The sequence below is a fragment of the Gobio gobio genome (assembly GCF_949357685.1).
Source record: "Gobio gobio genome assembly, chromosome: 12".
NCBI classification, from domain to species: Eukaryota; Metazoa; Chordata; class Actinopteri; order Cypriniformes; family Gobionidae; genus Gobio; species Gobio gobio.
In genome coordinates, this window is record NC_137105.1 from 4,573,362 (window position 1) to 4,599,291 (window position 25,930).

At 37.8% G+C, this 25,930-nt stretch overlaps 2 protein-coding genes across 2 annotated transcripts in view; one reads left to right on the plus strand and one right to left on the minus strand.

Moving 5' to 3' along the window:
• Positions 1–11,155, plus strand: part of rbm25b (RNA binding motif protein 25b) — a 51,316-nt gene extending 40,161 nt beyond the window's left edge. The window contains exons 14-18 of the mRNA XM_079831919.1: positions 1,272–1,680; positions 3,954–4,249; positions 4,352–4,450; positions 10,371–10,418; positions 10,493–11,155. Of these exons, the coding sequence (XP_079688045.1) occupies positions 1,272–1,680; positions 3,954–4,249; positions 4,352–4,450; positions 10,371–10,418; positions 10,493–10,585 (945 nt within the window). The 3' untranslated portion in view covers positions 10,586–11,155. The remainder of the gene's footprint in view (positions 1–1,271; positions 1,681–3,953; positions 4,250–4,351; positions 4,451–10,370; positions 10,419–10,492) is intronic.
• Positions 11,156–13,756: 2,601 nt separating this feature from the next.
• On the minus strand, positions 13,757–25,364 carry eif2s1b (eukaryotic translation initiation factor 2, subunit 1 alpha b). Its single transcript, XM_079831957.1, has 8 exons — positions 25,217–25,364; positions 23,313–23,555; positions 20,835–20,914; positions 20,606–20,757; positions 20,226–20,332; positions 18,754–18,851; positions 18,526–18,669; positions 13,757–14,167 (listed from the first exon to the last, which is right to left on the minus strand). The coding sequence occupies exons 2-8, from the start codon at positions 23,551–23,553 to the stop codon at positions 14,042–14,044; spliced, it is 948 nt and encodes a 315-aa protein (XP_079688083.1). The 5' UTR covers positions 23,554–23,555; positions 25,217–25,364; the 3' UTR covers positions 13,757–14,041.
• Between the last annotated feature and the right edge of the window lie 566 nt (positions 25,365–25,930).

A 25,930-nucleotide genomic window follows, 5' to 3' on the forward strand; every position in this document is an offset into this window, starting at 1 on the left:
TTAGACAGTGCACTATATAGGGGATAGGGAGCGATTAGACAGTGCTCTATATAGGGGATAGGGAACGATTAGACAGTGCACTATATAGGGGATAGGGAACGATTAGACAGTGCACTATATAGGGGATAGGGAACAATTAGACAGTGCATTATATAGGGGATAGGGAACAATTAGACAGTGCACTATATAGGGGATAGGGAGCGATTAGACAGTGCTCTATATAGGGGATAGGGAACGATTAGACAGTGCACTATATAGGGGATAGGGAACGATTAGACAGTGCACTATATAGGGGATAGGGAACAATTAGACAGTGCATTATATAGGGGATAGGGAACAATCAGACAGTACACTATATAGGGGATAGGGAACAATCAGACAGTACACTATATAGGGGATAGGGAACAATCAGACAGTACACTATATAGGGGATAGGGAACAATCAGACAGTACACTATATAGGGGATAGGGAACAATCAGACAGTACACTATATAGGGGATAGGGAACAATCAGACAGTACACTATATAGGGGATAGGGAACAATCAGACAGTGCACTATATAGGGGATAGGGAGCGATTAGACAGTGCTCTATATAGGGGATAGGGAACGATTAGACAGTGCACTATATAGGGGATAGGGAACGATTAGACAGTGCACTATATAGGGGATAGGGAACAATTAGACAGTGCATTATATAGGGGATAGGGAACAATCAGACAGTGCTCTATATAGGGGATAGGGAACGATCAGACAGTGCTCTATATAGGGGATAGGGAACGATTCAGACAGTGCTCTATATAGGGGATAGGGAACGTTTAGACAGTGCACTATATAGAGGATAGGGAACGATTAGACAGTGCACTATATAGGGGATAGGGAACGATCAGACAGTGCACTATATAGGGGATAGGGAACAATTAGACAGTGCACTATATAGGGGATAGGGAACGATTCAGACAGTGCTCTATATAGGGGATAGGGAACGTTTAGACAGTGCACTATATAGAGGATAGGGAACGATTAGACAGTGCACTATATAGGGGATAGGGAACGATCAGACAGTGCACTATATAGGGGATAGGGAACAATTAGACAGTGCACTATATAGGGGATAGGGAACAATTAGACAGTGCACTATATAGAGAATAGGGAACGATTCAGACAGTGCACTTCTTTAGTACTTCTGAAACCAAACTGGTCACTGTTTTGCTGTTTAATATCTTTTTGTGTGTGTGTGTGTGTGTGTGTGTGTGTGTGTGTGGTGATCAGATGGAGGAAGAGGCCGAGCGTTTACGGCAGCCGCCCGTGAAGCCTGAGCCTGAGCCTGAGGAGAGGGAACACAAACCTTCTCGAGAAGAGCGAGACAGAGGCAGGGACCGAGATCGGCGTAAGCCAGTCGTAGAAACTCACACTCACACTCACACTCACATCCCCTCTGACGATGATGTTGAGGAAGGGGAGGAGCTAGAGGATGAAGAGGAGTCTAAACCCTGCCTCAAGCCCACCATGCGGCCCATCATGGCCGCCCCCTCAGTGTCTTCAGCCAGTGGTAACGCCACTCCGAACACGCCCAGAGAAGAGTCGCCCTGCGGCATAATCATCCCTCACGAGAACTCGCCCCCCGAGGTCCAGCTCCAGGACGAGAACCGCCCTAAGATCGGCCTCAGCCTCAAACTAGGTGAGTTTGAGTTCAGAAAGGTTTTGGATCAGGATGTCAAGGCCAATAACAAATCAAACCAGTTCTTAGTGTCCCGCACTGACACTATTGGATAAGAACAAAACTTAAACTAAACTGAGCTGAATAATACCAATATTGAGCTGCTTTATATCTGAATTTACTTACTTTCATAATTTATGATTTCTGTTACATCAACACTGTTATTTAACAGAAAATAATACCATTGATAATAATTATATTTTTATTAAGTAACAACATTTAATGAATTTTGAATTTTTTGAAATTTTTTAATGAAAAATATATTGATAAATATATTCAAAAATAGTATTTGAATAATTATTTAATAATTTTTTAATTTAAGTAGATTTTTTGTTTAATGGAAATTAAGTTGGTTAAATATATTCAAATATAGTATTTGATTGAATGATTTCATTGAATGATTTACTTTTACCATTTTTAAATATATTGTATTCATATTAACTTGATGTTTCATAAATAGTTATTGCACTGAATTGAGTTAAATGTTAATAATAATAACTTTATTTTTTTATTTTATAATAATAATAACTATTTTATATAGCGCCTTTAAAGGCAACTTCTCAAAGCGCTGTACATAAAAAACATAAAATCACAACAGAATATAACAATAAATATATATATATACATACATATATACACACACACACACACACACACACACACACACACACACACACACACACACACACACACACACACACACACACACACACACACACACACATATGTACATATACATACATATACATACATACATATACATAATCACATATATATATGAAAAATAAATAGTACAAAAAGAAAATATAATACAACTAAAAACAACTTAAAATAAAATTACATAAAAGCTTCCCGAAAAAAGAATGATTTTAAGCTGGATTTAAAAATGTGCAAGGAATTTGCATTTTGTAACTCTACAGGCAAGGAATTCCAGAGTTTAGGCGCAAGATTTGATGACATGATGACAATTTTTTCTGTAGTGCTTTAGTTTTGCTTCATAACTAATGAATTTTGCAACTTTGCTAACATTCACACTGTTATTGATTTAAACTGAATCAACTCTGAACTGACTTGAGCTGAACAATGACACTTTTGAGTGCTGCTTGCACAGCTGAAATTTTCATAATTGAAGAACTTTGCTAAATGAATACTGTTATTTTCGTGTTTATTAGGCCCCGTTCACAACGCAAGTCTTAATGCTCAATTCTGATTTGTTGCTCAGATCCGATTTTTTTTTTTTGACTGTTCACATTACCTTTTAAAATGTGGCCTATATCTGATTCCAGTGTGAACTGTTTGAGGTTTCAAACTAACCCGCATGCGCAAAAGAACAATAACAATGACATCAGACGCAGCACGCTGTTGCACTAAAGTTCGGGAGGTTATGGAGGAAGCAAGCATTTTCGCTTTTATTTCAAAATGTTTGTGTAATGGAAGCCGTAACATTAATGAGCAGGTGCTGAAGAGGACAAGAATGAAGAGCAAAATTGGTTATTTTGGCCTTTTGCAGGTTTAACGGCTGACAGCTGGGTTTATCGCCCATAAACACGGCTAATCTCGTTATAAAATGGGCAGGTGATGCGACCACGACCGCTTCTGTTGTTAGAATCATTTGCTTCTTTAAATTAACCTTTAAGACTCTTTACCTTCCTTTGGCACTGAAGCCACGTTCTTCTGTGTTCCCGTTCTTCCATTTCGAGTGCTATTTTTTTCAAAAACGGAGCGATTACGGTAGGATCCTTCTAGTTTAGCTTGAATTGAAGTTTCTCCCCATATACTAATTAGGTCTAACACCTCACTCTCCCTCCATTGACTCGCTCCATCGCTGTTCTCCATATCTAGTCAAGTTTTTAATGTTACTGTCTGTGTCTGTTGTGTCTAGGGCTAACTCGCCGGCGCATAATTGTGACAAATGTCGACGTAGATTGACTTAAAAGTCGCATCAAATCCGCCTTGGTTGTTCACACTGCGGCCACATTGAAAAAAAATCAGATCTGGGTCTGATTCAGGACCACATATGTATGTGGTCTAAATCTGATTTGAAAAAATCAGATCTGGGCAAGATTTGAGTGTTCACACTACCTCTGAAGAAGTCTGACCTGGTCACTTGACCCCCCAAAAAAATCAGATTTGGGCCACTTTTGCCTGCAGTGTGAACGGGGCCTTACTGTGAAGTAATCCATATTGTATAAAGCGAATATGTAAAGAAATGTTTGTTTTTATCCCATCACAAGGTTCATCCGGTAGTCCGGGACAGCCCAGCGTAGCCAAACGGAAGAAGCTGCCGGTGGAAAGCGTCTTCAATCGCTTCGACGACGATGAGGTGGACGAGGCGCCTCGGAAAAGGAAGCTGGTGCCTTTAGACTACGAGGATGAGGAGAAGGGAGTAGATGTGGGAGCGCTGGCCGGCGGCGGCAAAGGAGTCAATACGGAAGAGAAGCGCAAACACATCAAGAGTCTGATCGAGAAGATTCCCACTGCCAAACCAGAGCTCTTCAACTACCCGCTCGACTGGTCCGTCGTCGACACGGTGAGAGTCATGCTTGTCGTTTCATGGAGGGGTTCATGCTTATCTCAAGCTGTGTTTTAATGTTGTATAACTTGTGTTTTTGAATATTTCCGCCATTCGCAGTCACTTATGGAGAAGCGTATTCGACCATGGATCAATAAGAAGATTGTAGAGTACATTGGTGAAGAAGAAGCCACATTAGTTGACTTTGTTTGCTCCAAGGTAAGAACGTTTTCTTCATTAGAGTCTGTGGACTGAATAATGGTGATTCGATTGTGCTTATTTTAAGACCTTTTTATGCTATTCCAAGTGAAATTGACACTTGCAATTGTAGCACACAAAAAGAAAAAAAAGAGTTTTTATATTTATAACCTATGATACAGTTAAGCAACATCACACGACCAAGAGTGCCGTTTTCCTGAATACGATCACGATTGAAAATGTGACACTGATTTCAACACATGCAGGGCTCCAGACTAGGGGTCGACCGATATGGATTTTTTAGTGCCGATACCGATTTTTTTTTCATCTGCCTTAGCCGATGTGACCGATACGGGCTGCCGATTTTCTTGAGCCGATATTTGGAGCCGATACTGCTTTTGCTCCCTTAATTTACAACATAAAAATGACACAATGATCAGGATGATGATTTAAAATTTACAATTTAAAAAAAGGAACATTTATTGAACTAAAAAAAAACAATATTTAACAAATAGTAAAAACAGGTGAGGTAGAACAAGAAAAAAAAAAGTTCAGTGGTGAAAATAAATTCTGAAAATAAATATTTACGCATAAATAAAATAATTACACTATTGCACACAGTATCAACAAGCAAGCAGCATAATAAAGTGCACACTGACTGTGCTATACTTCATTTTAAAACTATTTACAACCTAGTCATTTAATGGTTACGCTCTAAAAAATGCTAGTTAAAAAATAACCCAAGTTGGGTTGAATATGGACTAACCCAGCAATTGGGTTGTTTTGACCCAGCGGTTGGGTTAAATGTTTGCTTAAAACAATCCAATTGCTGGGTTAAAACAACCCAATTGCTGGGTTAAAACAACCCAATTGATGGGTTAGTCCATTTTCAACCCAACTTGGGTTATTTTTAACCCAGAATTTTTTAGAGTGTAGGTGCACTTAACACCAGCGGTAATTCAAGAAAAAATCTCCCAATGCTCCACGTGAAACTTCAGTCTTTCGACCTTTTACCATCGTGTCAATTCTTAATTGATTTTGATTAATATGCGCGAGGGAGGGAGAGCGAGACAGTTTGAAGACGGTGAGAGCTGCCCTGCGGACGCCTGTCTGTAAATAATGCAGGGGAAAAAATATCGGCGATGCCGATACACGTAAAAATCACAAATATTGGCCCGATATGTCGGTCTAACACTACTCCAGACTAACATTTGAGAACACTTGATTTGAAAATGTATCATAAAGTTAATTTAATCATAAAATAACTATTGTTTTGCCTTGTTTTGTTAATAAGTGCAGTTACTAATAATATTACATGTTTGAACTGTTGAACTGCAAAAACCTAATTTTCATAGGGAAAATGTAAATATTCTACTCGTATTAATTGTACCATTTAGGGCTGCACGATTAATCGAAATCGAACCGCAATTGCGATTTGGCTTGTGTGCGATTATGAAAGCGCAAAGGCTGCGATTTTAATGAAATAAATAAGTGCCCAGCGTGTCAGTGAAGAGCGGCTCTGAGATCAGGAGTAAACGCTGCTCCGTCTGAAAGCACTGCGAGTTTGAGCAACATGTGTCAAACATCTTCACAAACTAGTAATGCGAAGTGTTCATAAACCTGCTGTCCAACCAAATACAACATTCAATAACAGGTTTTAACTCACTTCATATCGTCAGTCGAGCTGATGTGGCTTCTTATCACAGAATGCTAATCAGCACTGAATACTTTATTATTATGAAAATACCCGAGAAGGCTTGAAGAACTCAATACACCATATCTTGTCGCAGAAGTATTATCTTCATGTTTAATCAGTGAAAGTGTTTCTATCTTCGTTTTATTCAGCATACAGCCCGAGCTTCACATTAGGGATTTCCTTAAAACAAACGATTACTTCTCTGGCGCAAATGCTTAACTCCAAGAGTCGCGACCAAAGCCGATTCGATAGACCGCTGTTCGCCAGCTTCTTTGTTTACGAGTATCGCGCGGAACCGCCGCAACTCTGCCGTCATTATGTTAAGCCCGCCCACCGACTCTATACACGATGTGATTGGCCTGACCAGAGTTTGGTTTTTCCAGCTCGCAAGCCAACGACCCTGACTGTAAATTAGATTTGTTGCCGCTAGGGTGCGTCTAGATTTCTATCAAGGCTACAGCCGTGTATCTTTTGCCATGAAACATTAGTGAGCAAATCTGCCTGTCAGTGGTTTGGCCAATTATCTGTTTACATACAGACAGCAGGGTTTCCGTTGTCCGGTAATTACCGGACATTGGCCGGGAAAAAAATTAAATGTCCGAAAAAATTAAATCTTTTCGGTCAAATTGTCAGATTAAAATTTCAGATTAAAATCTGACAAATAGCTCTCCAAATCTGACAAATAGCTCTCCAAGAATATGCAGAACCAGCGATCAGAAGGATTGTTTGCCATTTTACAAGCCTTCTGCGGACACCGCTCCTCTTATCGATACCGTAAGCCTGCGACGTGATGCCCTCGCTGTCATGACAGCGCTCCGTGGCTATGGAGGATTGCATTTCTCCACAGCCTGCGAAGTCCTCATATGTGATTTCAGCGAAATGTATCCAGAGTGGACCAAGCTCGCCAAGATAGCCTGTGTAATCCCTGTCTCGAGTGTTCCTGCAGAGAGGGGGTTCTCACTGCAGAATCGGATCAAGACGAAGCAGCGAAGTCGCCTTGCGGAGAACAAGGTTACGCGGCTTATGCGCATTGCAAGTTGTGGAGAGACACTGGGAACTTTTGATTTTAAGTCGGCAGCTGCACAATTCAGCACTGCAAAAAAGCGTAAAAAGTAGCCAAAAATGACGCGAGACAATGTTATAGGCCTAGTCATTTGTTTGTTCAAGTTCATTTGACAAGGAGTCATTTACACGGTGGCCAATTTAAATGTTACCAACTAAATGAGACATACTGAGTTTATAATTAAATTTGCTTGAGTAAAAACAATGCTATATTCGGATATTTTATGTGGGGAAGGGGGGTTGGTTTGTTAAACTATGAAATGTGAAACCATAGTAAAAAAAATTGGTTGATTGACGCCAATCGGACGTTCATGTTTTTTTCCCCGTCTATTTGAAAGTTAGGCTAATAAACATGTTGCATATACGGCCTGATTATGTCATTTTTTTAAGTTACATAAACTGCTTTCAGTTTTCCTCAACTTGAATAATTAAGAGGCGATATTTGACCGGCATATCATCAAAATGTCCGGAAAACGAAACCTCTGCCGGTCACTTTGACCGGCACCATTTTTTTCTAGCGGAAACTCTGACAGACAGAGGTGAGTGAGCCGCTTACTGTGGTGATTTATTAGTCATCGGAAAGTCAAAATGCGATGATAACTCAGTTTATATGAATGAACTGTACGTAACACTAGCTATCGTGCCTGTAAAGCGAGGTCACAGTATAGTTTTAGCATCCCTGTTGTTTAAAACGTGTATCACGATTCATTTAACATCTCAACCGTCTTGAATCGTGTCAGTAGCCGCGTTTCCATTACCCTTCAAATTGCGCAAATTGAAATTGCGAATTGAAAATACGCCCAATGGAAACGCGTCAATTTCGCAAAAACTCCCATATATCGCATAAAAGTTTTTACGCTCACATGACGTGGTTTTTCAGGCAATTCGAAAAAGGAAATTTTCGCAAAACTGCAATAGAAACAGTTTTTTCGCATTTACAGGTCATCTGGTCCGGTCACGCATTGCTCTCACATAGGGCCTACATATAATTTTTTTCCACTCAAGTATGTCTAATAACGAGATCTTATGTCATTATATTTTCTCCTAAGGAAAGTGGCGTAACTTTATAATGACGGACCCCGGTGCAACCACAAATATCATAACTATCTATAGGTCTACTGTAATTAAGACATATATTCAAGAAATGTAGCTATTAAAACAGAAATATAGTTCAGCCTTGCTCAAAGACTGAGGAACGACGATCTTGGTTTGCTTCTTATTTATTAAATATACAGCCAAATAGTTGATTAAACATTGATCAAAATTAAAAAACAATTTATACAAAACGAAATTTCTAGAAAACACAATTCACAAAATGTCTCCAGACATCTGATTATGTGCCTTACTCATGCTGCTCACTTTTCATAATCAACATATGAAATTAAAAGATTATAATATTTAGACATAGCCTAACTATATGAAACTAAATAGGCTACGTTTTCTTTAACCCTCTGTCCAACGAAGTCGTCGGTGCCTTTTGATGGATTTTTTCCTTATTCCATTTCCAGCGGAAACTCACAATACTCCGTCATTCTTAGCCATACAGATAGGCTAAGTGCAAGACATAATAATAAACAGTAAACTGTCTACTTTTATTTGTGTACACTCACAAGCAAAGCCCGTGGACTCAGGGAACAGATTATTTTGCACTCCAAACGCTGTCTTCATTTCAAAAATATATTTTGTTTATTAACACAAATTAGGTATCATTTGAAAGCTTACAAACTCAAAATTCATCCTGTGAAAACCGTTTTGAAATCGGACATTGTGTTGCCATGGAAACGTTACTCTAAATTATTCTAGTGGGCTCCTCCCCTAGTGGGCGCTGTCATGTTTCATATTACAACAATTATTTTAACTATTTTATATTCAAAATCTTTTCCAATCTTGACAAAACGCATATTGTCGGAAAGGTCTGAGTCTCAAGGGTCCATATTTGGTGACTGTTTTGTGATGGAAGTAATATTTGGACAGAAATTTACAGGAAAATGCATCAAAACAACAATAAATGGAATTTGAATGACACCCGGTGGCTATTTTTGGTACAGCACCCTAAACAAAATCTCATGGGGACTTCAATTTTTGTGATATCAACTTCAAATTTGGAACACAAATTGGTTAGACATATGGCTTTGATTTTATAGTAATTTTAGAGTAAATTCTTTTTTGTAATATATATATTTTATATGAAATAAAAAATATTTAGTACAGTATTTTTCATTTACAATAAAATTTAAACTTCCATAACTATTTCATACTTTCATATTTTGAATTGCTTTCACTTCAGCAATAATCTGCAGAATGTCGTCTTTAAAACGAGACCAAACTTTGGTCTATATTCCAAAGCATTCTTGAATTACAGCCCTTTAAGTTTGGATAGTGCATTTTCATGTGTATTCTCAAAAAGGGGGATGACAGTCAAAGGATTAAACGCAAAGTTTTTCATTTCAAAAGCATTTCTAAATTCAGTTTATATTTCCAACAAACGAAATTCCAAGCCAAAATAACGAAGTGGTAAAAAAACCTTTGAGTTACCACCATGAAGATTCAAACTTTTCGCTCGTCTCTGCATGTGGCAATGCGTCACAATAACCTGCGTACGTAAAAGTCGATCATTCTTTACAGATGATGATATGTTTGGACAGAAGACGAGTTCATAAAAAACAACAGAATATAAAATGCCACAATTTATCTAACACCTCATATGTGGCGCTCCAGTATAAGGTGCTTTCCTTGCCATCAGTGCTTGGATAACACACACGTCTCTTACTATTAATAATAATGGCGTGCGGTGGCTGGGATATACATAAACCTAACAACATACGTAGCATAATTTTTTGAAATGATTTATCACAAGAGGAAAAAAATTGTTTTAGTCGCATAACATCAGTTAATGGAAACGCTGTCATTTCGCAATATTTTTTTATCGACTTTTAGAAAATATCGCAAAAGTTTTGCGCAAATCTGTAATGGAAACGCGGCTAGTGAATCATTATTACATCCCTACTCTTCACATACAAAATTAGTAACATTGTTGTGTAAATGTGGGCTTGTGTTGTGACACGTTCTGAACGAGTTGATTTAAATCTCTGTAACTGCTCCGTACCAAATGCATTTTATCCAAAGTGACTTACATATGAATCAATAAGTCTTTAAAGAACAACTGCTACTGTTTCCTCTCAGGTGATGGCCCACAGTACACCACAAGGGATCTTAGATGACGTCGCGATGGTAAGTTTCACACCATTTTCAAGAGTACGATTGTGTCGATCACATTATCTAACGCCTTGCCCTCGTCTCCTCAGGTGCTGGATGAAGAGGCCGAGGTCTTCATAGTTAAAATGTGGAGGCTATTGATTTATGAAACCGAAGCCAAGAAGATCGGACTTGGGAAATGAACAAGCATTGAACGCAGATGAACTTTGCTTTTTACTTCCCGTTTGGGCTGGACAGCTCATCTAGGTTTAAAAACAACTTGGGAAACTCGACCATTTCCAACCATTGGAGTTAATAAATATTGAGCCGTTTCATTTCTCACGTCCCAGACGCCTCCGATAAGACTGCGGCAGCCGCGAGCACCGACTCGAAACGTCTGTTTTTAAGCTACCGAGGGGAAGAGGTCTGATTTCTCAGGGCCGTTCTTCGGTGTAGCGTCATCTTGCCCGGTTTAGCGGTTCTTTCTGTGAGTACCCGTTGTAAATTCCTACTGTATTGATTGCCAATCACGTCTGGGTTGTGATTTTTACCATTTCTGTTCGTTTGGTCGCCCTCACCAACCGTACCAAAGAGTTTTCCCCAGTTGTTTCGCTAAAACAAAACCAGTTGATTGGACCCCAACACTGTTCAGAAGGTCTCTCGCTAAACTGAATTACATGAAAACGATTGTCTTTGTTTTTGTACTTATCAGTGGATGTGTTTTGAATAAAAGTGAATTTTTTTTTTTTAGTAAAATCATTTCGTGTGTGCATATTACTGTGTTCTGTCCTGGTTTCAGTTTTGAAGCTGCACGTTAATTCCTGCATATTTACTTGCTTAAATTATATTATTTTGTATAGATCATTGCTTGCAACAGACCAATCGCTGGGAGCTCGAGACAACAATTCGGCAACGAAATACGTGATTACTGTACGTATTGGTTTGGGGGACACCGAAGGCGCGTATCGACCGCAAAGGGGGCGATCGTGAGCACCCTTCTGAGACCTAAATGACAAATGGGACACCCTACGGTCTCGTGGACTTAATGGACATGCGCACGTGGCAGCCATTTTAAGTCCACAAGACAAAAAGTGCAAGGGTTTAGGGTGCCATTTGGGACACGGCCTAAAGGCCTGTTCACACCGGGACGATTTTCGTGCGCGTTTATCGCCGACGTTTAACGCCTCGTGACTAAACAATGGGCGCCAATGTGAGTGTTCACATCGACGCGTAAAACGCCAGCCGTAAAAGCGTCATTTAAAAAAAAACGCCTCGGGTTCGTTTTTTTATTTTGACGCGGCGCGTTAAAAACTGGCCGTCCAATGAGATCGGCGCTTTTGTTCACGTGCCTGGAGCTGCTGAAGTGACAGTAAAACACGACTTGGTGGCGCTCAAGCACAAAATCGGTCTTGCCGAGCACACATTGATATGAAGAAGAAGTAGTAAGTAGACAAAGAAGAAGATGAACTGCTAATGCTGCTTGCCAGTTAGCAAAAAGTGTGTGAATGGTTTTGCCATAGACATAATATATCTGTGGTTTTGGCAAGCACGTAAATACTGTCTCTCCTCTTCTTCTGTGTGACAAGCGAGTGTCAGAAGCGTAAGTGCCGCAGCGCCATCTTGTGTACCGGGAGCGCATCTACTGAATGTGCCCGTTCACTCGGCGCATCGCCAGTGAAAATCGATTGGGTGTGAACACTCAAGACGCGCCGAAAAACGTCACGAAAAACGCTGGCGATAAGCGCGTGCGATATTCGTCCCGGTGTGTACAGGCCTTAAGGCTGCGTTCCACTCCTCCACTTTTAGACACACACTTGCAAACTTCCCTAAGCACTTCCCCTTGGGGGAATCCCCGCCGCCATTTTGAAGTGCGTTCCACTTCGTGAAGTTTATGTTCACTTCAGGCAGCTTCATATACCACAATGCAACACGAATGTGACGTCACCGCATATCACGTTTAATTTACCTCACCACAAACAACTCTTATGATATTTTAATTGTTTATCACTGACTTGGCGGACATGCGCACGCGGCAGCCATTTTAAGTCCACAAGACCAAAAGTGCACATAAAGTAGCACGGCACAATTCATTTAATTTTTAATCGTGATTTATAATTATGGATGCCACAATTCCCAGCAATTGGGAATCGTTGCGCAATTACAAAACAAATGTCCACTTGGGTTATTCTGCATGCTTAAGATGTTTTTCTTTCTTTCTACAGGTCAAGGTTTTTTATATTTTTTTAATTTAAGTATAACGTTATAATATCATGTATATTTTTAGAAATCAAACTAATGTATAGTTGATATTTGAGGCTTAATGCTATAGAAAAGTAATAAAAGGTTTTCAGGAAGAATGTTTTCATATATAACTATGGCATGCAGTCGCTTCAAACAATGGTATAAAGCTATTCAAAACATCATTCAATGTAAATTGTGATAATAGTCATTAATAATCGCAATTACAATTTCTAAGAATTAATTGACAATTATGATTTGTCATCATTGTACAGTCTACAAACATGTCGCACCCGAGTAACACTGCCGTTTGATTGGTAAGATTTTTTTTATGTTTTTAGAAGAAAAACAAGGCTGCATTCATTTTATTAAAAAAACACTACTATTGTGAAATATTAAAATGTAAAATAAATTGAATATATAGTAAAATGTAATTTATTCCTGTGATCAAAGCTGAATTCATCATCATTACTCCATTCTTCATTGTGTCACATGACCCTTCAGAAATCATGTTAAAACGGTTGTCATTTTTTTTTTTCAGGATTCTTTGATGAATAGAAAATTCAAAAGAACAATTTATTTCAAATTTAACATTATAAATGTCACTTTTGAAAGATTTTATGCATCCTTGCTGAATAAATGTATTATTTTCTTTAAGTTGTTTCCCCCCCAAAAAATCTTAATGACCCAAAACCTTTGAACGGTAGATGTTGCAAAAGCTTTCTATTTCAGATCATTTGAACTTTTTATTCATTAAAGAATCCTAAACAATGTTTTACACAACTATTTTCAACATTGATAACTATCATAAATGTTTCTTGAGCAGCAAATCATCATATTAGAGTGATTTGTGAAGGATCATGTGACACTGAAGACTGGAGTAATGATGATAAATTCAGCTTTGATCACAGGATATAAATTACACTTTACTATATATTCACATAGAAAACACTTATTTTACATTTTAATATTTCACAATATTAGTTTTTGTATTTTTAATAAAACAAATGCAGCCTTGGTGAGCAGAAGAGACCTCTTAAAAACATTAAAAATCGTACCGATCTCAAACTTTTGAATGGCAGTAGATCCAAGTCGTACAGTGTGATTTGTAATATGTGGGAATAAATATGCACAACTTCCAACAACTTTCCAGAATTTTACTGAGATTGAAGCACAACTTAATTCACAGAAAATTACAACTGCAAAATCAGAAGTTTTCACTCTGCATCGTTGAACGTTAATATTGATCATGGTTGTGACGGTTTAAAAGGCCACCGGTTTAAAAAGAAAAAATCATCAGGTTTTCACGGCTTTATGATGTTTGTCTCTTAATTTGCTGCGACGTCACTGGTTGGTCGCTTCCATACAAAAACAGTTTATGTGAATCCATTTCTGCACTGAAGGAGTTGTTGGTTTTTCGTCTAGTCCTCTGTTTTGGCTTCCATTTCCTCTGCGTCGTCGTCTCCATCCACCTCTGCGTTCTCCCGCTCCAGACGCTCCAGCTGCCGCTGCAGTTCTGTCTCATCTGTGTCCGTCACCACTTTGGGCTGAAACATTCACGTATGAGAAGGCATTCAGGACAAATACATTTATAAAACATTGGTACTTTTGGGTCCTTTTAGGGTTAGTTTAAAGCAGAGGTGGACAGTCACTAAGTACATTTACTTGAGTACTGTACTTAAGTACACTTTTTGAGTATCTGTACTTTACTGGAGTATTATTTTTTAGGGATACTTTTACTTTGACTTCACTACATTTGAAAGACAAATATACTTTTTACTCCACTACATTTCTATCAAAGTCAAAAGTCATTTCTGTAGCAGCTTTGAAAGTAAGTGGATGATTTTTTCTTCTTTAAAAGGTTTTTATTTATTTATGTAGGGTCATGTGAAGTTTCCTAACAATTTTTTGAACATTGATCAGTTTATAGCAAAATGGAAAAAGACGGTTCCTTGGCACAGTGTGTGCATCATGGCCATACTTAAAGTGTGTTTCAGTTTTCTCAAAAGATTAATGATTAGTTTAGTTGGCATATACTTGACGCATGTCTCATAAAATGTAAAAAAGGTAAATGTCTGGGAGAAAGAGAAGAGTAAACAGTTGGGAGAATATCGGATGTGTATCAGAGTATAGGATCTGTGCATTCTGCCTTAAAGTGACAGCAGCTTTGTAAAGAGCGTTGTAACTTTTATACAAGTATTGAAATGAGTTTAAGGTGGTTGTGTGCTAGCATGTTGGATGGAGCATCACTGACTGGCTTAAACCACCATGATGGCATAGAGTGCATTAATACAACAATGCAACAGTAATAAAATAATGCATTGACATACAAAAGGAAATGTACTTTTGATACTTAAGTACTTTTAAAAACAAATACTTCTGTACTTTTACTTAAGTAAAAATCTGTTTTTAGACCTTTCACTTGTAACGGAGTAATATTTGACCAGTAGTACTTTTACTTTTACTCAAGTAATAGAGTTGTGTACTTTGTCCACCTCTGGTTTAAGGGGTGGTAAAACACGATTTCACTTTTCTAACTTTAGCTAGCGTGTAATGTTGCTGTTTGAGCATAAACAACATCTGCAAAGTTACAACGTTCAAAGTTTAAAGCAAAGGGAGATATTTGCTTTTAAAGAAATCAATTTCTAAGGACTACAGCAAACGGCCGGTAGGAACTACAGACATTCCTCCAGGGTTGCTGACATCACCAGCCCCAATATTTACATAAACCCCTCCTCCGAGAATATTAACCACTTCAGCTCTGCACCCCCTCACTGACCCACCCATTGCATCATCATAATCATTTGAAAAAAATCTATAAGTTGTACAGCACAAAACTAGACATATATGGTCTCGTTTGAAAGATTAGAACCTCAGCTTTCTTGACAACCCAATCACTTTTGCATTTATGTTACAAAGAAAAAGATAATAAGGTCTGAATTTAACCCCCCCCCCCCCCTTGAGAAAATCATTTGAATAATATTACATTTCATATTTATATCACACAATCTCACCAAAAGTAGACAAGTCATATTTATAGTTTGAGTTTTGAACAAATCTTTCTTTTGAGCCGATTCACAGAATCAAACTTTAGTTCTGGGTTGATGACGCAAGACACACATCCAGAGAGGAAAAATAGGCCCTGTCCCAAATGGCAAACTTCATATGCACTTTTGGTCTTGAGGACTTAAAATGGCTGCCGCGTGTCCGTCAAGTCCACGAGACCGTAAGGTGTCCCATTTGTCAATTTCGGTCTCAGAAGGGTGCTCGTGAGCGCCCCCTTTGAGGTCGATATGCGCCCTCGATGCGCACTGGTGTGGGTTACACAGCGGACTTCTTCCCGGCAGTCAAAGCGACGTTATGTCATGAAAGTGCGGACTCAGAGGAAGACCGTGAGGGTTTAGGGTGCCATTTGGGACAGGGCCTTAGCCTTTTCATTCATGCCCGACTCAAAAAGAACCAAATGAGCCGGTTCTTCGGCAGTCAGAAACGACTCAAGTGGTCCGTTTTGATTTGTTAATTTCTAACCAGTTCTTTGGTTCAGTACCCATCTGCACGTGTACGGGCTCATTCGGTGCTAAGCGAGAAGCATACATGCGATTAGGGATGAAACGATTAGCGGTTTCACGATAAACCACGATAAAATTTAGTGACAGTTAGTAATATCGTTTAAAATTTAATTGTCATTAAAACCACGTGTGATTATCACGATTTTGAAAACTCGCTGTAAATCTTGTCCAGTCAGCGAGCAACGCTGTTTTCTGAATGAGAAGAAATGGCAGAAGGCAGTGACAGCACTCGGGGGATTGTTCAGCCTTCTAAAGGACCAAATCTGAGGCGTTGTCATATTTTGGCTTTTACAAAAGTCCTGAGGGAAACTTAATCGAAGAGTCACCCTGTCTGCAGAACATGCCAGAAGAAAGTCGCTGTAATAGATGGAACACTTCAAAACTACGAACGCAAGGCAAGTGGACTTTGACCTCACCAAAACTACGTCTGGGAAATAATAACATGAAGCGAACGAACAAATTCAGACAAGACTAGGGTGACATTTAAGGGATAATCAGGGTTTGACATTAAAGGGTTAGTTCACCCAAAAATGAAAATTCTGTCATTAATGACTTCCCCTCATGTCGTTCGACACCCGTCAGACCTCCGTTCATCTTCAGAACAGAAATGAAGATATTTTAGTGTAAATCTGATGGCTCTGAAAGTCCTCCATTGGCACACTTTACACTCTCAAGACCCTTAAAAGGTACTAAAGACGTCGTTACAAAGTCCATCTCACTACAGTGGTTCTACAATAACTTTATGAATCGGCGACAGTAGTTTTTGTGCGCAAAAAAACCCTAAATAACGACTTACATAGTGATGACGATTTCAAAACACGGCCTCATGAAGCTTCGAAGCGTTATGAATCAGTGAGTCTATTCAGCGGTTTGAATCGCCAAATTTCAGCAGTTTGACACGCGATCCGAATCATGATTCGACTCAGTGATTCATAACGCTTCGAAGCTTCATGAGGCCGTGTTTTGAAATCGTCATCACTATATAAGTCGTTATTTAGGGTTTTTTTTGCGCACAAAAACTATTGTTGCCGATTCATAAAGTTATTTTAGAACCACTGTAGTGAGATGGACTTTGTAACGACGTCTTTAGTGCCTTTTAAGGGTCTTGAGAGTGAACCGTGCCATTGAGCCAATGGAGGCCTTTCAGAGCCATCAGATTTCAACTAAAATATCTTCATTTCTGTTCCGAATATGAACGGAGGTCTGACGGGTGTCGAACGACATGAGGGTGAGTAATTAATGACAGAATTTTCATTTTTGGGTGAACTAACCCTTTAAAAGAACGATTCGTTTAAGAATCGAACATCACAAATTATTCTGAGAGGTCTAAACTCATTTTGGTGTAAAATACCGATTTTAAAACACTGCTTCATGAAGCTTCGGAGTGTATCGAATCAGCGGTTCGGAGCGCCAAAGTCACGTGATTTCAGCAGTGAAATTCAGTGGCGGTTTGAATCCAAATCATGAATCGACTCACTGATTCGATACACTCCGAAGCTTCATGAAGCAGTGTTTTGACATCAGTTATCACTATACAAGTCGTTATTTAGTTTTTTGGCACACAAAAAATATTCTTGTGGCTTTATAATATTAATATTAAACCACTGTACTCACATGTACTGATTTAAATATGTGTTTAGTACATGAATGGATCTTGAGAGTGCAAATGTCATTGCTGCCAATGCAGGCCTCACTGAGCCTTCAGATTTCAACAAAAATGTCTTAATTTGTGTCCTGAAGATGAACGGAGGTCTTACAGGTGTGGAACAGCATGAGGGTGAGGAACAAATTACATTATTTTCATTTTTGGGTGAACTAACCCTTTAAGAGTCTATGATTGGACCATTATGGCTGTGGTTATTATATTTCTAGCATGTTGTATGTTTGACAACAGTTCTTCTAACCCTGATTGATGGAGTGTGTAGCATTTCTTAAACAACCATGTAAGAAAACACATCATGGCCATATTCCAGGATGACAATGTCAAGATTCATCAGCTCAGACTGTGAAAGAATGGTTGGGAGAGAGCATGAAGAATCATTTTCACGCATGAGTCCAGAGCTAAAATTCATTGAAAGTCTTTGGGATGTGCAGGAGGAGACTGCTGGACTCTTGCATTGCCAATACAAGATCTCAAGACCTACTAATGGAAATAACATTCATTTCCATCAAGAGGCGCATCCGTTTTTTGGCACTCCAATCAGGGTTAGAAGAACTGTTGCCAAACATATAACATAATAATCACTGCAATAATGATCCAGTCAACTTTTTTTTGGGCCGGGTAGTGTATAATCTTTGCTATTTAGTAAATTTATGATGCTCGGAAAGTTTCTGACCTCCATCTGGACATTGAAGACTCCTCGTTTCTCCTCGATCCGCTCCTTGATGGCGATCATGGCCTGGTTGAGCACCGACAGACCCTCTGTGCGCTCCAGAGTCGTGGTGGTCATGACGTATCGCGGCGGTGCAATCAGATTTATCTGAGAGAAATAACACGTTTCTAATTACAGAATCTGCGGATCATGAAACTGGTGCTGAAACACAGCAGAATATAAAGCAGGAACCTTGATAGGCATGGCCTCTGTGGAGCAGTTAAGCCCCTCCCTCAGAGCGTCTTTGACCGCGTCAATGCCTTCATATCCGTAACACGCCACCTCAATGTCTGTTGATGGGTTAAAAGGAAACATACATGAATGTATATGGCATAACATATGGCATATATGAGATAGTGACATATATCTCAGGCACCGCACTAGCCATTATTTGTAGGAAAAGGAGACGTAGGCGTGTTATCCAAGCATTAATGGCAAGGAAAGCCCCTTATACTTGAGAGCGGCCATGTATGAGTTGTTTTTGGGAGGTTTCCAGATTAACAGATCTTTTTTTTGAGCTGTGCAATGCAATAGGGCCATAAATAAAGAACTTTCTTGTCTTCTGTCCAAACATACCGCGCCATCTTTAAAGACTGATCATGTGTCTTGCGTACACCAGATGACCTGTAAATGCAAAATGCCTAAAAAATCACCTCGTGCGGCCGTAAAATGTTTTATTCCGATATATAGGAGTTTTTCCATTAGGTGTATTTTCAATTCGAAATTGAGCATTCGAAGTTCCAAAGAGGACACTGACAACGCACTGACCGACAGGACAGAGCAGGTTACGTTTAATATGAAACAGAATATGAATATGATATTTAATATGACATTTTTTTTACAGAAATGTAAACAATTCTGTTTTGTGGCTCTTTAATGTGTGGTGACAGGTCGCTGTAGCGCCTCAGTTAAAGCTGCTCATGAACAGATCTTCCTTCTAGTTAATAATCAAATAAACATGAATGAACTTCAGAAGGAATGTTGTTTCAACCGCGGAAAGACATCAGTATACACCGTTTCTCTTGCTTGCTTTGTCAGACAAAATGGCGGATTATGATTGGTCAGATCGCCTGTCAATCAAACTCCTAGCGAAGGGTGAATTTCAATTTGCGCAATTTGAAGGGTGAAGTGTGATTTGAGTAAAAAAAAAGCTATATATAAATGTAATGCATTATTATTAATTTGATCAATTTAATGCATATTCATTTCTTTGCAAAAATTCTTACTGACCCCAAACTTCTGAATATATATACTGTATATAGCAATTTTAAGGTTAATGAAACTCTATAAGCTTTATATGTATTTATGTAACAGGAGTATGAATTTTCAAAGTCTGCAAAGCCAGGAATAAAGTATGAACAAGATTAGTATCATATTCATCCGCAGCAACGCAGAGCAGAAGCACAACCAAAACAATGTTGCAATGCATGCAGTAAAAGTTACATAGTGTACCTTTAAATAGATAATAATCATAGTAAGTGCTTGTTCAGGTTGTGGATTAGTTAAAAAATATCAAATAAAAATACTCAAATAAATAAGAAATTATTTTAATTCCAACATTAAATGTTTAAAAAAACCAAAATGCTCATTAAAATACTTAAAATTCCTTTGCATTAAAACTATCAGTATTGTAAAGAGTGCAAAATATTTTTATAATAAAATACCAGCTCTTATTTTGACGGCCTGTGGAGTGAGCCGTCTGTTGATGTTGTCGATGAGCACGTTTCTCTCTTCCTCAGTCAGATCCAAACCATCCAGGATGGCGGGATCACTGTGAATAAAACATATTTTTCATGTTTGTTCGGTTTACAGTCTTGATCTGTGTGTATGCTGCGTTCATGCCATCTCATAATTACCGTAATTATGAGATGACAACATGTGACGTTCAACTCGGAGCTGTTCACTTCCTCGTTTCTATGGCAACACTATCAATGCCAATATGAATCAAGTGGTACAGCAGTCACATGGTAGCGCTCAGAAAATTCCCAGTTTACAAGTAGTAATTACGGCACGGCATGAACGCACCTTCATCGCTCACACTTACGACACGGCTTGTTTGAAGACGTCATAGGCGCCGTATCCAGGTTTCTTGTATTTCTCGTCAAACACCCATGCGGTGCGCTGGAACAAACTCTCCAACTGCTCGTCTTTAGTGTACTCCAACACTTCAGCAACATGCCGTAGAATACTGTACACCTGCAGCACAACAACAAACATCCTCAAAACACAAAAACTTTACTTTCATTTAAAAAACATAACATAAAAACACTCACGGTTTTGGATTTGGTGAATTTATCTTCACACTTGATGGCTTCTTCCGGAGACACTCTTCTCTTGGACAAATCTATGTATCCTGTAGAAGAAACAAAAAATCTAAAATTGGCCAAATGCATTAAAACACATAAGACATGCCGCAATGTTGCGATAACGAACATGCATGGCACTGTTAATGTGGTCAAAACAAAGTGAATAATTCCTTATTACGAATTAAAATTTTAAGATGCATTTTAGAATACTTTTCCATCAAATGGTTCAAATTTACAACACTGTGTTACAAAGGTATAGTCAAGACCCAGAGCAAAACAAAGACCATTCAAGAGCAGCAAAATCATCAGTGTTAAAAGTGCTCAGTGTTTATATGTGTCCATCACTGCTGGAGTTATCGAGATAGTCAAGCGATTAATCGAGTGATGATTGAGCATTTGTGATGAACACCTGCTGTGAACAAGCAGAATCACTGAAGAGACAAGCAGAAACACAAGAACTTATTAGGTATTAACAATAGTTTAGATGTTGATGTTTTATTTTAAATGTTTCGTTTAAAGTCACCATTATGGTGATCAGTGTTTGTTTTAGTTGGGCTCTTAACATTAGCTTTATTCGGGCTCCAGTAACTTTGTGATCAGCAAAAAGCTTCGTGCCGCAATGCATGCTGAGTAACATCATAGTACAAAACTCATCCATGACTCCCAAAATGCATTGCAACATGAATAAATTATGCAATAAATTGTCTTAGTATTTTATTCTTTTCTTACATTTTGCTGTTAAAATGTTTCGTTTCAAGTCACCATTATGGTGATCAGAGTGTGTTTTAGTTGGGCTCTTGATTGTTTAACATTAGCTTTATTCTGGCTGCTGTAACTGTGATATCAGCAAAAAGCTTAATGCCGCAATGCATGCTGGGTAACATCATGGTACAAAACTCATCCATGACTCCCAGAATGCATTGTAACATGAATAAATTATGCAATAAATTGTCTTAGTATTTTATTTTATTCTCACAATTTGTTGTTAATGTTTTATTTTTTGATTGTCACCATTGTTCAGATTCATACACTGATTCTTGATGTTTGTGTGTCTAAATGACGAAGCTTAAAACTGTCTGTGCATAGTTTGAAATTGTCCAGTTTATAACAATGCTGTAGCATCACAGGGTAACTGTAATCAATACCATAAAACTACACATCACGCATATAATCAGAGATTTAGACTCCAGCTAAGATAAGCTAATCAAATCACTATATGATCACCTGATCATATTTTCTCTTGGTTTTTCTTATCGTAACAAATGCATCTTATATACACACAGTTACAACAGCCAGAATAAAGCTAACATTAAACAATCAAGAGCCCAACTAAAACAAACACTGAATATCTAAATCTCTGTTCATTCTCAATAAGAACTTCTGTAGACGTATGACAGAAATAAAAGCAAACTGAACAGATAAAAATCGTCTTCTATCTTCAGTTGAATTCATCTAAGGCTGAGGCTGGATGTCAGTTGTAGTTCTTGTGTTTCTGCTCGTCTCTTCTCTTTTTTCTGTTGTTGTTTCTCTTTTCTTCAGTGATTCTGCTTGTTAACAGCAGGTGTTCATCACTAATAATCATAAATCATCACTCGATTAATCGCTTGAATGGTCCTGGTCTTTGTTGGGTCTTCGAGGGTCTAGCCTTGACCACACCTCTTAGTCATGGAGGACTGGTCTTGACCACACCCTTGCTATGATGTAAACAACCCCAACATGGATGAGAAGCGCATGGCAGAACGAGTGAAGCAGATGGGCTGAATGAAACCGCAAATTCACTCTCTGACAGTAGATGGTGCTGATGGAACAGGGGTTACCCCTGTAAACAAACCAGTGCTAGTGATGGGAGAAACAAAGCTTTAAATCAATTGAACCAATTGCTTTGCAAAATTGCTTTGAAGGGTTTGAAACGCCACACGCTGGTGACCCCTGCTGGTCAAAACAGTGTAAATGCGTTAAAACCCAGGCCAAACATGCAAAAAAACAGCTTTTACAAACCCATTGCAAATTGAAAGTATAATCTATCAAATGCAATTAACTAATCATCTAATACCATTAATATCAAGTGTCTGCGTAATATATGTTCTTTTATAAATTTTTTATAATATCAATGGATATTATATGGTTTATTCTTAATTATACAAATGCCTCATTTAAACATTGACAAATGTATAAAATTGATCAGAGATCAGGTAAAACCCATAGATGCTTGTTCAATGGTTCTCTTTGAATCTGCATGAGATCACCCCCCCCAGTGGCGAACCATTGACATTTTAAAACGTTATGACGTAATAAAGCCTTGTTTACTGATATCATGTGACTTTGGCAGTTTGATTCGAAACACTAAATTCATAAAGGTTTCGAAAGCGCCCATCACTAGTCTGTGCTTCTGAACAGTAAACAGCTATTCTAATATTTATTGAATGAATAGGCTATTTATTTTACCCTTCTCTTTGTCCACTCTGATGACCACCACGCATTCGTTGCGGCCGATGCGGATGAGTTTGTTGATGGAGCGGATGCGCCTGCGCGACAGCTCGCTCAGCAGGATCATGCCCTCGATGTTGTTATACTCCAGCAGACTGACATACGCGCCCATCTCGGCGATGGAGCGCACGTTCACCATCACCACATCCTCCACCTCTGGGAAACGGTGCTGGTAAAACCTACAGCTGAGGCCCGGCATCTCTACACCAGAAAAACAAGCAGAGCTGGGATCATATCCAAAGACTAGCACTTCTCTAATGAGCACGAGACTAACTGCATTAATTTATTTAACAGACCTCATGTCTGATTTGTGTGCATATTGATATATAATCTATTGGTTTTCAGTCTTTTTTTCAGTCAGAAAACCCAAATGTGATCATCCTCGTCCTAAAATTGAAAAGGAAGCAATATATTTGCATCTATAAAGATCCAGTTTAGACTATTAAAAATAAATTTATATTATAAATGTGTAAAGTATGATTTGGAAAATACTTAGTTTCTTAATTAAGTTGCATTGGTGTTTACATTATAATTACAATACACTTTTTCCCTTCTCACTATAGTCCTGTACTATGTAATGTTTTATTTTAATCAGACTTTTTAAATTATTAATCATTTTAATCTTACCTTATTTACAGTACGGGTCAAAAGTTTGGAAACATTAAAAAATATGTTTTTGAAAGTATCTTATGCTCATCAAGCCTGCATTTATTTGATTAAAATACATTAATATTGTGAAATATTATTACAATTTAAAATAAGGGTTTTCTATTTTAATATACTTTAAAGTATAATTGATTTCTGTGATCAAAGCTGAATTTTCAGCATTACTCCAGTCTTCAGTGTCAGAATTTATTCAAAATAGAAATATTTTATAACAATATAAATCTTTATTATCACTTTTTATCAATTTAACACATCCTTGCTGAATAAAAGTATTAATTTCTTTCAAAAAAAAAAAAAAAAAAAAAAAACTGACCCCAAACTTTTGAATGGTAGTGTACATTGTTACAAAATATTTCTACCATAAATTAATGATGTTCTTTTTAAAAAACGTTTTATTTGTCAAAAAATCCAGAAAAAAAAGTATAATGGGTTATGAAAAATATTAAGCAGCACAACTGTTTCCAACATTGATAATAAATCCTCATATGAGAATGATTTCTGAAGGATCACGTGACACTGAAGACTGGAGTAATGATGCTAAATTCAGCTTTGATCACAGGATATAAATTACACTTTACAATAAATTCACATAGAAAACGGTTATTTTAAATTGCAATAATATTTCACAATATTAGTATTTTATTCTGTATTTTTGATCAAATAAATGCAGGCTTGATGAGCATGAGACATCTTTCAAAAACATTAAAAATAGTAATTTTAATCACATTTAAATATCATTATTATTTACATTGTGTTTCTCTGAACTTTTCCACAGACCCCAGTTTGAAAACCCCTGTTCTAATGTATTCTGTATATTATAAATAATATATTGTATACTGTATGCATATGCTGTATAATATGTAGTTTATGTTCAATGTTGCACTGCTGACATGATATACACAATGTCTATCTATCTATCTATCTATCTATCTATCTATCTATCTATCTATCTATCTATCTATCTATCTATCTATCTATCTATCTATCTATCTATCTATCTATCTATCTATCTATCTATCTATCTATCTATCTATCTATCTATCTATCTATCTATCCATTGAACTGTCAGTCTATACATCATTCCTGTATAGCTGAGCACATGCTCTATGACAGCAGCGATTAAACACTCATATCATCCCAAGCACGAGCTCAACATGAGCCGAACCATCACGGATGTAAAGGTAACTCAATCCCACCTGACAGGTGTCACAAACGGCTCACTTTAAACCCTTTAAATCTATAGAAACTGGAGTATTTCTGCGAGTGTTAGTTGGCCATTGATCCTGCGATCCGAGAAAGAATGAAGCGAGCAGCAGCCAGAGAATAACAGGGATGTTGCAATACGACCGTACTTCAAAATAAAAGTCTGTTAGTATGGAGGACGAAACCTGCAAAAACATTAAATAAATGAATACGCAAATTAATAAATAAACCCACAAAGTCTACATAAAAAAGTAAATTAGTGCTGTCAAATCGATTAATCTCATTCAAAATAAAAGTTGTGTTTATATGTGTGTGTGTGTGTGTGTGTGTGTGTGTGTGTGTGTGTGTGTGTGTGTGTGTGTGTGTGTGTGTGTGTGTGTGTGTGTGTGTGTGTGTGTGTGTGTGTGTGTGTGTGTGTGTGTGTGTGTGTGTGTGTGTGTGTGTGTGTGTGTGTGTGTGTGTGTGTGTGTGTGTGTACTGTGATGAATTATTATGTAGGCTATATATATATAAATACACACACATGCATGTATATATTTAAGATAAATATATTTATATGTAAAATATTTATATATAATATAAATATATACAGTATATACATGCAAATATTTCTTAAATATATACATGAATGAGTGTGTATTTATATATACATAATAATTATACAGAGTACACACAGATATATTATGTAAACACAAACTATTTTAAAT

Coding starts and splice junctions, on each gene's coding strand:
- eif2s1b (XM_079831957.1), bottom strand. CDS start 23,553: ATGCCGGGCCTCAGCTGTAGGTTTTACCAGCACCGTTTCCCAGAGGTG. Junction 20,333..20,605: donor GTCTTCAAACAAGCCGTGTC/GTAAGTGTGAGC, acceptor TTTTATTCACAG/TGATCCCGCCATCCTGGATG. Junction 18,852..20,225: donor GGCCGTCAAAATAAGAGCTG/GTATTTTATTAT, acceptor ACCCATCAACAG/ACATTGAGGTGGCGTGTTAC.